A 14398-nucleotide genomic window follows, 5' to 3' on the forward strand; every position below is an offset into this window, starting at 1 on the left:
AAATAGAAATTAGTGCGGAAAGAGGGGAAGGAACCAAAATTTGAAAATCGACATCGGTAACTCAGTAGTTATAGAGTAACTCAATCGATAACGTAGATTAACTAGTTATAAATGAAAATATATTTAAATTCAAACTTTAAAAATTAGAAATTAAAAGGCAGAAGGCAAAAAATTATCGCCGAGGATTTATATAATAATAAATAGACAGTACATTCTTTTTGTCTGTCTTACCTAGAAATAAAACAGTTAATTGATGATTATCGTATAGTGTGTACTCATAGCATAAAATTTGTTCAATGAATTAAAAATTATATTTTTTAGATATGTAGACATTAGCGATGTATTAATCCGGGAAGCTCGTCTACCTCGGAAATATCGAGTCTGCGACAACGTCGATTTGGAAATTATTCTTACAGAATATGAAAATTATTATTACAAGATGAAATTCCAAAAATATCCTATATTGTGCAAGAAAATAACTGAAAAGGAAATAAAGACGAGGGAAATGACAAATGCGAACAAAGTGTAAGAATTTAAATTATTTAACACTATTCAACGTTCTCAACGTATTCAACGTATCGATTACAATATCATTCAATCTTCGAAGAAGTAGTAAAACGTGTCAAATCTGTTATTAAAGAAACGAGAAGTGAGTCTGTGAAAGGGAGGAATGTACAACAGAAGATGACGGGTGACGCTACGGATGATATTAATCTCGCAATGACATTGACACCAATTTTCGCCAATGAAAGCGATGAATCTTCATCAGAAGAGGAGAGCTATTTAACATCTTAATGGAACAATCCACGCAATCAAAGATATCAAAATAGGCTCAGAAGCTTTATATAGACAATCTGGAATTATGGAAGATTATTGAAGACATTTCATGCGTAAGTTATTTTCGATTAATATACGTATTGTAAATACTGATTTCAGTAAAGCTTTAAATAACGAATTACATAACACTTACGGAAATTAATACGGAGATTATGCGCCATTTCATCTTTGTATTGTCGTAGGAAATCATACTGACAAAATTAAATGTATATTGGGACAACATCGTAGGCCTAGAGGAATGTAAATCTGCTATTAAGGAGGCCATTGTGTATCTCCTCAAGTACCTTATCTTTTTTAAAGGCCCATTTTCTCCCTGGAATGTCAATGCACCTTTTTTAACATAACGGCCAGCTCATTGGTGAGCAAATGGAGAGGTGATTCCGAGAAGTATATCCGTGTAAGTTGATTTCCTTTGTCTATGAAGAAGAGATTCTGGAATATATCATATATAATAATAATCATATATAAATAGAATAGTTACATTAATACATTTGTTAAACTGAACAGGTTTTATTTGAACTTGCCTATAATTTTTCGCCTACAATTATTTTTATCGACGAGATTGACTGGATAGGCACAAATAAAGGAGTAAACTGTACATTGTCTGAACCTGCAAAGAGATTCAGATCAGAACTTCTTTCTAGATTGGATGGATTAGTATCTAACGAAAATTCTAATGTAGTTCTTTTGGCTGCAACTAATTGCCCTTGCTATGTATATCACGCTATTTCAATGTTTTCTAAGTAGAAAATATCTTAATATCATAATTATTCATTATCTTAATCTTAATTATTGTGTTGTGCGGAATATTCCTTTGTTATTATTAATATAACAGAACAATAATATTTATTGTAAATATATTATTAGGGACATTGATGCAGCTTTACGCAGATGCCTTGAAAAGAAAATATACGTATCATTACCAAATGAAGTTACTCGACTTGGTATGTTCAAATTATACCTTAGCAACCAGTTATTAGAGAATATGGATGTTGTAAACCACATAATAAAATCTACTGAAAAATATTCTTGCGTGGATATAAAATTGCTTTGTAAGCAAGCATGGCTGCTCGAAATAAGTCCAATATGGGAAAAACTTGAAAAAAAAAAAAAAAAAAGAAACATCTGTTACGACTTTGAAATATGAATTAAAGAATTATGAAATAATAGCAAAATTGTTAAAAAACAATGTCACCTACAGTTACGGATGTGGATAGATATGAAGCGTGGAATAAATATGTATGCCATAAGAACATATTTTAAAAAATATAAATGCTTATCATATAAAAATATAAAAATATAAAAATATAAAAATATAAAAATATAAAAATATAAATGGTTATAAATTATTAATATAATTATCGTTCGAAAAATTGTTCGTGTGCGTGCATTTATGTGATCGCACGGGCTATAAACAAGTTTGAAATGTTCGTTCTACATATATACGTGGTATACATATTCCCTTATAATATATAATATGTGTAATCTGAGTGATAATATATCCACGTATTACATATGTGTTAGTGTATTTTATCGATAATGTGTCTTTTATTTCCTCTTATCTTATTGACGCATGTATGGGCGCGTATATGCGCCGGGCGAAAGCTATGGTTATATATGGGATTGTTAACAAATAAAAATTAATCTAGGTGTTATTAAAGAAATTTGTTTCACCTTCTAAACTTTTTGATGATTGGTTTACTTTGAATATTTTGCATATTTTTGCATATCATGAGCATTTTGTACATTTCTATACATTCAAACTTTCTATGAATATAAAATGATCCGCACTACTATCTACTTCATAGTATACTCTATACGTTTAAAATGCTCCATTAGAAGCTTAAATCTATCAAAATACAGCTCCTAGGGAAATGTGAATTTTCACATGAACACATAATATCGATTTTCTCATTGAAACGTATAGGCAGGTATATACTAGCATAAGCCACCTTCGGCATTTGGCCGTATGATGCAGCACTAGCTCTGTAACATAGAAAACCATAGGCGTCAGTTCTTCTTATTTCCTCTTTGATATATGTTTACTTTAATGTCACTTATTCAGACGCTTGATACATTGTCGGAATGAAATTTTACTAATGTGCAAGTAATTTTGAGTAGATTAATTGAGTAGATTCTTGAGTAGATTCAAGTGACATCAATCTTTATGTCTAGTATATACATGTGTATTGATCTATAAGTCAGTGTTAAAATAACAAATAAATGGCAGAAGAAGGAAAGAAGATTTCCTTCGGTTTTGCGAAATCTATTAAGAAACCTGTGTTAAAAAATGCTATTCCACAAGAAAAAAAGAAAGTTGATTACATTGAATGCCTTGATGAGAAAGGTATTAAAGTAATAGGGTGAGTTCAAAAAGTAAAATTTATAATCAAGAAACATATAACCTCAACCTAACCTATAAAAATCACCAATAGCGGAATATATATATTTGAAAACAATTTTTTTATTTCAATGAGGAAGAAAAAAAAGATGAACCTCTAATTATTCCATTACTAGGTTCAAAAACCTGGCATGATAGAATTCTTAATAAAATAGATGCAGACATTTTCCTTCCGAAGGCAGATAAGGAAAAGGTAGGAGACGCTAGTGTTAACGAGGCAAAATCAAAGCTATCTAATGGAAAAACATCGCCAATAATATCAATAAAGAAAGAGCCAGTTGAAGATAGTGAAAATAAAGTTGTTACTTTAGAAGAGCAAGCGACTAAAGAAATCATTGGGGAACTTAAGTCAAAGAATAAATATGAAACTAAAACAAATGATTTAACTTTACCTTTAGTAGAAGATGAATCATTAAGAGGCAAAGAACAGGTACGTTATCAACATATTGATGTGCAATGCACAGATGTATTACATTTGCATATTATAAATATCGTTTTGTATTTTTCAGTCTACGTTAGAAGATTATGAAAAAATTCCTATTGATGCTTTTGGTGTAGCAATGTTAAGGGGAATGGGATGGCAACCAGGAAAGGGAATTGGTTGAAATGAAAAGTATGAATTTTACTCTGGATTAAATTAATTATATGTATTTAATACATCACTTATTGGAAAGTAAACAGAGAACATCATTTTTTATTTCACAATCGTTTATTCTAACTATTACAGATTAGTAGCAGCTGTCATACCAGAATTACGACCAAAAGGTATGGGTCTTGGAGCAGACAAAGTAGCATTGCAGAAGAAAAATACAGATTTCAAAAAAGAAGAGGAAGAAGTTAAAATCGAGAAAGGAACATTTGTGAAAATTATAGCTGGAGAACAAAGTAATAATTATGGTCAAATAGAAGGATTCGATGATGATGCAGGAAGGCTCATAATAAAACTAGCTCTTGGTGGAAATATAATATCTGTAAATGAATTTATGGTACAGCCAGTGACTAAATCAGAATATTCTAAGAACTCAAAAGTTCAAAGTTAATATGAAGTGTTAGTTTTTCATTAAGGGACATTTAAGAAAATAAATTTGAATTGACATATACATATAAAGACATAATCGGACATGTAGAAAAACTAATTCAAGAGTACCTGTAAGTGTGTTGTTGCATGCAATTTTTTAAAGGTCCCTTCTAATTTTATATAAAATATGATAAATGTAGATCGGTCCGTCGTGTCCAGTAGTTGGGTGACTAGTGGGTTGTGGTGGTTGTTGACTCTTGTGTTATATCTGCTTCTGGACTTGTGTATTTCATCTTTGACTGTAGGTATCTTGATGTCACGGTGGATTGTTTCGTTGGTAACATACCAGGGTGCATTTGATAGGGATCTTAGCGTTTTCGATTGGAAGCGTTGGAGTATTTCAATGTTGGAATTACTTGCTGTTCCCCATAGTTGGATTCCATAGGTCCAGACAGGTTTTATTACGGCCTTGTAGAGGATTATTTTGTTCTGTATGTTTAGTTTGGAGCGTCGGCCCGTGAACCAATAGAATTTTCTTAATTTTTCCTTTAGTTGCTTTGTTTTTTCTGAGATATGTTTTTTCCAAGTTAGCCTCCTGTCCAGGGTCATGCCCATGTATCTTACGGAGTCCTTGCTTGGGATTATTGTGTTGTTAATGGTGACCTGGGGGCAGGTTTGTTTTCGGAGCGTGAAGGTTACATGAGAGGATTTTTTTTCGTTTATTTTGAAACCCCATTTTTGGAACCACTTTTCCATGGTGTCGATACTTCGCTGGAGAGTGGATGAGGCAATTGCCGGGTCTGCGTGGGTAGCTAATAGTGCTATGTCGTCGGCAAATGTTGCTATTGTTACCTCGTTTGCTATAGGTAAGTCGGCAGTGTAGATGGAAAACAGTAGGGGTCCGAGGACACTACCTTGGGGTATGCCGGATTCTATTGGGAATGTTGCGGAAGTGGCGCCTAGACATTTAACTATGAATTGTCTGTTGGTTAGGTAGGATTTTAAGATGGAGTAGTATGGATGAGGTAGGATCTTTTTGAGCTTGTAGAGTAGCCCTTTATGCCATACTTTGTCGAATGCCTGTTGGATGTCTAGGAATACCGCTGAGCAGTATTTTTTCTTTTCAAGGGTTTGGCTGATCATGTGGGTTATGCGGTGGATTTGCTCTACTGTTGAGTGTTGTTTTCGGAAGCCGAATTGGTGGTCTGGGAGTGTTTTCAATTCTTCTAGGAGTGGAAGGAGACGATTCGTGAGCATCCTCTCGAATAGTTTAGACAGGGTAGGTAAAAGACTGATTGGGCGATAGGAGCTGGTTTCATATATTGGTTTACCGGGTTTAGGGATGAGGGTGATCAGTGAGATTTTCCAAGCCTAGGGAAAGTGTTGAAGGCGGAGGATAGCGTTAAAGATTGATGCGATGAGTGCAATCCCTTTTATCGGAAGTTCCTTGATTGCTTTATTTCCTATTAGGTCGTGACCTGCTGCTTTCTTGGGGTTTAGGCGACTGATTGCTTCTATGATCTCTGAAGAAGTGAAGGGTTCAATAGGAGGGGACATTTGGAAGGGAGTGTGCAGATATTCGGTAACGTCCGCTGCAGCTATGGAGGAATGGAGTTGGAATACTTCAGTCAAGTGTTTGGCAAATAGGTTGGCTTTTTCTATAGGGCTACGCGCCCATCCACCCTGCGGACGGCGGATTGGAGGTATTATTTGTGGGAGGCGCGTGAGTTTCCTGGAGGCCTTCCATAGTGAGTAGTTGGAGTCGGCTGTGGGGGACAAGCTGGCGAGATATTTGTGAAAACGGTCATTATTGTAGTTTTTTATAGTTTAGGATAGTTTTCTAGTTGCGTTGTTTAGTTTGCGTTTGTCCTCCGGTGTTCTATGGGTCTGCCATATGCTTCTTAGTCTACGTTTTTGTGTGAAACATTGTGTCAAACATGTGAAAACATTAAAGCTGTTATCCTTATTCATGGTCTTGTTGGAACGTGTTTAACGAGCGTAACGTAGGCGTGAAAACGAAAACGTTGAGACTCTTGTGGCGTAAAAAGACTGAATTCCTCATAAAAATACAAGAAACGAATACAAGAAACGTGCACATAGTTTATTCTCGACCTTGGATACATAAAACCAAAAAAAAAAAAAAAAAAAAAAAAGAAAAAGAAAAAGGAACAAAAATTTTTATTGGTTATTTACCGAAACTCATTGTATCATTTTTATTACTCTATATAAAACGTAGAATCATATACTGACGAATGTTATTTCGAATTTCTAACTTCAGAACGATAATTACATATTTGAAATTACCAATAAGTGGTAGTAGCATTAAAAATATGGAATATTCAACGAGATGAAATATAGGTAAGGTATTTAAAAGAAAAAAGATTGAAACGTTAGATGTAAAACGATGAAATTAAATGATTGGATTTGAAAACTTGATTCGGTTTAATAATTCGATGAAAAAAGTATTCATCCTATGAAAAAAGAATTCATGTTCCTGTCGATATATCAACGACGTGCGCCGTTACTTCCCACTGCTCTGCAATTCAAATGCAATACTCGAATATACATGGCGAAAGAAATGGAAATTGAGCAATTTAAGGGAACGAATTACTCTCGCGTCCACGTAACTTCAAAATGTATCACGTGTCCGTGTTTGCGAAACGAAATTCGTCGTTGTCCAATTAACACGCTTGCAGATGCTACGTTCACTTTGTTGCATATAGGGCTTAAATATATGAACAAATAGTACTGCGCAAGTGTCACTAGCGTAATTTTTAAAGTGAATTAATGCATAATCTCGTCATCTACGTTTGACCATGATTATGGCAGTGATCATTGTTATATACGAATCTTCGTGCAATATATGTGAAAATTCGTGGTTGTCCAATTAATACGCTTGCTGATGCTACGTTCACTTTGTTGCATATAGGGCTTAAATATATGAACAAATAGTACTGCGCAAGTGTCACTAGCGTAATCTGAACGTGTTAAAGTGAATCAATACATAACTTCGTCATCTATGTTTGACCATGACTACGGTAGTGGTCATTGATATATGTGAAGCTTCGTGGAGTAGATGTGAAAATTCGTCGTTGTCCGGTTAACACGTTTGCAGATGTTCCGTTCACTTTGTTCCATATAGGGCTCAAATATGTGAACAAATTGAATGGAACAACTGTCATTAGCGTAATTTTAACGCGTTAAAATAAATTAATGTATAATTTCGTCATTTACGTTTGATCTACGTTTTTTCATCTACGTCATCTACGGCACCTACGCGAATCTTATTGATTACGTCTTTGGCAGTGTTCGTTGCTATAAATGAAACTTAATAGTTGTTGAAACCGCTCGAAAGTCGTGTTCCTAAATCATTCCCTCGTCTCGTATCGTGTTCATCAAATGGAAAAGGAGATTGTGTTTTAATGAAATCGCTTGTTACTATCAATCTTGCTGTGTCACTCGCATAGGAGAAGAAAGTGAGGAAGGAGAAAAAAATTAAGGTAAGGTCATCAATGAGCAAAATGTTTAATGTACATTAAAATTGAGTCCGCTGCAACCCTCGTGACTTTTAAAATTCCATACGTATATTGTTATACGTAACATTGCCATATTAAATATATTCGATCAAATATTCAATCTCGTTCCCTGAAAGCTGTTCCTGGATATCTGGTTGGATACTTTACGCACGGAAATAGAGAGTGTTAACAGTAACAAACCCTCTATGTAGTGTTTTTGCTTTGCTCTTTTGAACAGGTAGATGACATTTTGCTTCGAAAAACGGATATATATACCACGGATATGCACATACAGAGTATGTGTATCGATATACACATTGATATACACCTTTGTACAAAGTGTCAAAAAAGTATTTATCGCGGTATTTTTTTCAAGCCATTCTACACCTTCGATTTGATGAAAATTGGTTAAATAAGTGTAGCGCAAAATTGATCTTGACCACAATTTTCAGTGTCAAATTGTTTTTCTATTGCATCATATAGTGCTCATTAGAAAGGAAAGTTCCGTTGTTTTAGAAAAAATGTTTGAAATTTCATTAATACTTAGACTGATTTTATTCATATTTTAAGGTCAAATATGGAATACAATAACATCAATACTAATATCTACTTTTTTGTGCGAATTACTTTACATTTCAATCTTCCTTGATACGCCGTGACAAGCAAAAGTGTAAACACAGCCCGTTGATTTTATGTAGAAAGCGAATGTCGAAGGTATAATGAGAAAAGAGCATTATTTGACCATTCCACAAAATAATTTACCTAAATAGTAGTTAATTCTATTGGATATAATAAACGTGAAGTAGTACTAGTGGACGAAATACCTATGTTGAAACCTTGATTCGACGAGTATAATTAATGTGCAAAACTGTAAACATGGTTTGAGATGTCCATTTTTGTAAAATGTTTTGTACATTATTAATGTTAATGAAAATTAACTATTACATTTCGTTAATAATAACTTGTAGTTACTGTTACCTAATCTTTACCGATCACTTGAAAAATTAGTCTTTTACATTTATGTGTTTACTTTTTTCGCTCGTCGCAGTACATGTTTAAGTCAGATATGAAATATCTAGCGTATTCCAGCGGCTTTGATTAAATCAAAGATGTTCATATCCTTAATATTGAGAATGTTGTTAGTAAAGTAACTATTTCTATCCAAAAACAAGATATCTTTGAGACAACGTGAATTTTCGTTCCAATTTTCTTAACTTACAAGTATAAAATTTTCATCGCATGATACAATCTATCCTACAAAGTTCTTGCACACGACGAAGCTGAGAACATAGATCTTCTTCAAATATTATTTTTCTCACTGCTTCGTGTGGAATTTCTACTCGACGAGATGTTATTAAACGCTTAAAAGCTTATTATTAAACGATAACATACTTTTTCCTACATGAATGAACATGAAAGACGTCGAGTGAGGAATTAGAACAATTGTGGATGGTTGGAAACTATTATGCTGCGGTCTACCATTCGTTTTTGCCTATATATACCACGGAACAAAGGATAATTTTCACCGAATTCATCCAGAGCATATTTTCTAAGTTTTACTGTATATGATTACGCCCATTATATTATATTATGTTATTACGATGTTATCTAATTAATTGTTGTCTATTTATTTTGATACTTATATTAACCATTATTTATAACATAATATACTAAATACAATTAGTATACACAATTAGTATAGGGATTAGTATAAGAAATTTTAAACAGCTTTTTTCAAAAGAACGAATTATTTACGATCCAGGGGTTTTCTGAAACTTTCGTTTCTCGTGATGAGTACTTTATGATGCAATAAAAAATTTTGTCTGAAAATTATACTCAAGATCAATTTCATGATCCATTTTCTCTAACAGATCTCCATCTTCCACAGCTCTAACAAATAATTTTTTCACACTCTATACATTTAACATCGATTATAATTCTGATAATTGAAACACCGAACATCAATGTGTTTATTCACTACACCAACACAGATAACAATTAACATTGATATATAATATATATTTGACGATATATATCTGAAAGAATAGAAATTTCATTTAATCGACTATATGACCATACTCGGTTAAGTACCAACAACGACTATCTATCAACCTTATCTTACTTCCTCAAAGATATAGAAAGACTTTAAAAATTTCAGCCATGTGATTTGGTCCTTTAAAATTTAGAAGTAATATAACGATAAAATACCATCAAAACCTTTAAATTTAACGCACGAAAACATGTCTTCTTTGCTAATGGCGTACTATAAATATAAATATTTGAATAAATATTGCGAATTTCATATTGCTAAAAGATTTATACTATTCGTTCGTAAATAATCGTCGGATCTATATTTAAGTTGAAACTGTTGCATTAGATCTCTTTTCTTACTTAAAATTATTTGGATTGGTAACTTGGATGTAACATGTAATTTATTCTTCCTTTATAAATAGTATACAGAAGATACCAATTCAAAGAAATGGAAGGAAAGTCTAAAAGCAAAGAAAATCTACAGGAAGATAAAACGTTCGAGCCTTGCCAGGCTATATAAGATGCTAAGTAATTTCATTTTGACAATGGTCCTACATCCTATTATGCATAAATTTAATATTAATATCAGCAGGTTTCATGCCAAGTATTACATCTAACGTATAACCACAAGCCCTGGTTTTAAATGCCTTATAGTAACACCGAAAAGATTATTCAGTTGGATGTCTGACTCAACATCAATATTTTACTTAGAAGATAATACGTCGAGAGCATGTTGGTGGATGGAATGGGAGATGAATGAAGGCTTACTTCTGTAAAATACGTAAAATGGTAGTCGGAATGAATTTTGGCGCTTGGGGACAGAAAAAGAGCTGACTGACACTGTCATACACCTGAATTTATAAAATTTTGAAAATCGATGTAACCTTTGAACTTTATCGTATTCTGTTTCATAGCACAAATTATTCTTCCCGAAATGTACGTTTAGTGTTATAATATATTTGACCAACGGTTCTCAAATACTAGTTTTGCAAAAGCAATGGTGGAATTGGAGCAATTCTTTCTTCTTTCATTCTTTGAATGACCTGGATTTTCGAGTAGTCTAGTGACGATTGATCCGTACAATTAATCGATTTCTTTTTATTACACAAGTGCAAGAAATTCCGCTTTGAACGCAGATGTTGCAACATCGAATGCCTGAACCCCACAGAAGATCCGACCGCATTTAATGTCACTACCGTCGATGATTCACCCAGAAATGGTTCACTTCAGAACCATAGTCCCATATCTGGAAGCGTCAATCACTATGTGTCACATAGTCATATGTGGATGCTGAGCTTATTGATGGTAATTGTAATATTTTAATTTTTTTTATTCTATATTTTCGACTTCTTTTTTCGAGTAGAATCACCAATTTTCCGCTTGTACTATCAATTACCAACCAGCCCGTATGACAAAATTCTATTTTAAACACAAAACTCGCCACGAGTGGCTATTTTGTTTACGAAATTAAACGAATTTAATAAATGAAATGGCAAGGAAGGAACTACAAGTGACCGTCAAACTATTTTTATGCTTGAAAAGTAATTCGCGAAGTAATATAAAATAATACTACTGATTTGTGTCAGAATTTTTCAGAATTTTTTCTTAATCTCTTGTTTTTTCCCTTCAAATTTATTATTTATTATTTATTCGGTGTCACGAAAACCGATTAAATATTGTCAGTTTGCTGAACTTTCTTTGAATTGGTATCTTCTGTATACTATTTATAAAGGAAGAATAAATTACATGTTACATCCAAGTTACCAATCCAAATAATTTTAAGTAAGAAAAGAGATCTAATGCAACAGTTTCAACTTAAATATAGATCCGACGATTATTTACGAACGAATAGTATAAATCTTTTAGCAATATGAAATTCGCAATATTTATTCAAATATTTATATTTATAGTACGCCATTAGCAAAGAAGACATGTTTTCGTGCGTTAAATTTAAAGGTTTTGATGGTATTTTATCGTTATATTACTTCTAAATTTTAAAGGACCAAATCACATGGCTGAAATTTTTAAAGTCTTTCTATATCTTTGAGGAAGTAAGATAAGGTTGATAGATAGTCGTTGTTGGTACTTAACCGAGTATGGTCATATAGTCGATTAAATGAAATTTCTATTCTTTCAGATATATATCGTCAAATATATATTATATATCAATGTTAATTGTTATCTGTGTTGGCGTAGTGAATAAACACATTGATGTTCGGTGTTTCAATTATCAGAATTATAATCGATGTTAAATGTATAGAGTGTGAAAAAATTATTTGTTATAGCTGTGGAAGATGGAGATCTGTTAGAGAAAATGGATCATGAAATTGATCTTGAGTATAATTTTCAGACAAAATTTTTTATTGCATCATAAAGTACTCATCACGAGAAACGAAAGTTTCAGAAAACATACTTTTTGCTTCAAATAATTAAGATAAAATTTAGATACGGGGCTTTCAGCTTATGAAAGTCGAAGAGAAGATATATATTCCATTTGGTCATATTCTATTTAAATTCGTAACTACTCGTTCCATTTACGTTATTAATAAAACATTTTTCTCGTCAAGCTACCTAACAGAAAGACCTTTTTGTCACTCTAAATTGCCTCAAAAGAAAATCCCTTGTCAAACATACCATGTTTCTCGTACGAAAATCCAAAAAGGATTTTCCAAAAAGATATATTCAGTGAACCATGGTTTGTGACTGGTGAGCTTGAAAAGAGATGAAGCGTCGAAGCGTCAAAGTTTATATTCCACGAAGCTCTCGACCCTTCTATCTCAATAATCCTGATCAAAATTCGAATGAACTACCCAACGAAACGATCACCGTTTTCTATAGAATCTCTTTAAGCATTCTTCATTAAGGAATAGTCAGATTTTACCCCATTACGTTCTTCCATCACAATCTTCGTAATGATGAATAAAAAAATAAAAGCTTTTAAAACCCGACAGCGCTGTCATTTTCTAAAAACGTCGTCTTTATACTCCTGATGGCCACGAGCACATCCGACTATCAAATATAAAATGCATTGTGAGTGTGTCATCAGCATAATTTTCGTGAAAAGAGCAATTTTTCTTGATAACTATAATTTGTAACATAGATTAAAATCGCTGATTTGATCCCTCTGATATTGTTGTCTTATGAGAGTTTCGCCTGGTCTTAATTGGTTCTGTTGATTCTTATCGTTGTGAAAAGTCGATTCGCTATATATCTTTTGTATAGAGAACTATTATGTGATGTAAGAGTGTAATGTTGTAATATTTGTGATCCTTACTTTATTAATTTTGTCACTGAGCCGTTCTTTGGTTCGTTGAGCAGTTCATGTTCCCTACTTGTTTCGCTTGGGACTTTCATAATTTTCGTAATTACAATAAAAGGTTTAATTTGTAATAAGTTAAAGATTTGGTCCCTTGCTTTATGATGTATGAGAACCTTTGAACTAACAACTTTGAAGTGACAATTGAACGAGAACTGACAATATTTAATCGGTTTTCGTGACACCGAATAAATAATAAATAATAAATTTGAAGGGAAAAAACAAGAGATTAAGAAAAAGTTCTGAAAGAGACACAAATCAGTAGTATTATTTTATATTACTTCGCGAATTACTTTTCAAGCATAAAAATAGTTTGACGGTCACTTGTAGTTCCTTCCTTGCCATTTCATTTATTAAATTCGTTTAATTTCGTAAACAAAATAGCCACTCATGGCGAGTTTTGTGTTTAAAATAGAATTTTGTCATACGGGCTGGTTGGTAATTGATAGTACAAGCGGAAAATTGGTGATTCTACTCGAAAAAAGAAGTCGAAAATATAGAATAAAAAAAATTAAAATATTACAATTACCATCAATAAGCTCAGCATCCACATATGACTATGTGACACATAGTGATTGACGCTTCCAGATATGGGACTATGGTTCTGAAGTGAACCATTTCTGGGTGAATCATCGACGGTAGTGACATTAAATGCGGTCGGATCTTCTGTGGGGTTCAGGCATTCGATGTTGCAACATCTGCGTTCAAAGCGGAATTTCTTGCACTTGTGTAATAAAAAGAAATCGATTAATTGTACGGATCAATCGTCACTAGACTACTCGAAAATCCAGGTCATTCAAAGAATGAAAGAAGAAAGAATTGCTCCAATTCCACCATTGCTTTTGCAAAACTAGTATTTGAGAACCGTTGGTCAAATATATTATAACACTAAACGTACATTTCGGGAAGAATAATTTGTGCTATGAAACAGAATACGATAAAGTTCAAAGGTTACATCGATTTTCAAAATTTTATAAATTCAGGTGTATGACAGTGTCAGTCAGCTCTTTTTCTGTCCCCAAGCGCCAAAATTCATTCCGACTACCATTTTACGTATTTTACAGAAGTAAGCCTTCATTCATCTCCCATTCCATCCACCAACATGCTCTCGACGTATTATCTTCTAAGTAAAATATTGATGTTGAGTCAGACATCCAACTGAATAATCTTTTCGGTGTTACTATAAGGCATTTAAAACCAGGGCTTGTGGTTATACGTTAGATGTAATACTTGGCATGAAACCTGCTGATATTAATATTAAATTTATGCATAGTAGGATG

The 14398-nt window shown here is 33.0% G+C and overlaps 1 protein-coding gene across 2 annotated transcripts; it reads left to right on the top strand.

Moving 5' to 3' along the window:
* Positions 1-2986: 2986 nt before the first annotated feature.
* On the top strand, positions 2987-4008 carry LOC126927047 (G-patch domain and KOW motifs-containing protein-like). Of its 2 annotated transcripts, none has more exons than XM_050743380.1 (4): positions 2987-3184; positions 3355-3668; positions 3748-3881; positions 3966-4008. In XM_050743380.1, the coding sequence occupies exons 1-3, from the start codon at positions 3061-3063 to the stop codon at positions 3841-3843; spliced, it is 534 nt and encodes a 177-aa protein (XP_050599337.1). In that variant the 5' UTR covers positions 2987-3060; the 3' UTR covers positions 3844-3881; positions 3966-4008. The 2 variants fall into 2 exon arrangements, with proteins under 2 accessions (XP_050599337.1, XP_050599336.1); XM_050743379.1 differs by having other exon boundaries at positions 3748-3851.
* Positions 4009-14398: the final 10390 nt, after the last annotated feature.

This window comes from Bombus affinis, unplaced genomic scaffold, assembly GCF_024516045.1.
Source record: "Bombus affinis isolate iyBomAffi1 unplaced genomic scaffold, iyBomAffi1.2 ctg00000070.1, whole genome shotgun sequence".
NCBI lineage: Eukaryota > Metazoa > Arthropoda > Insecta > Hymenoptera > Apidae > Bombus > Bombus affinis.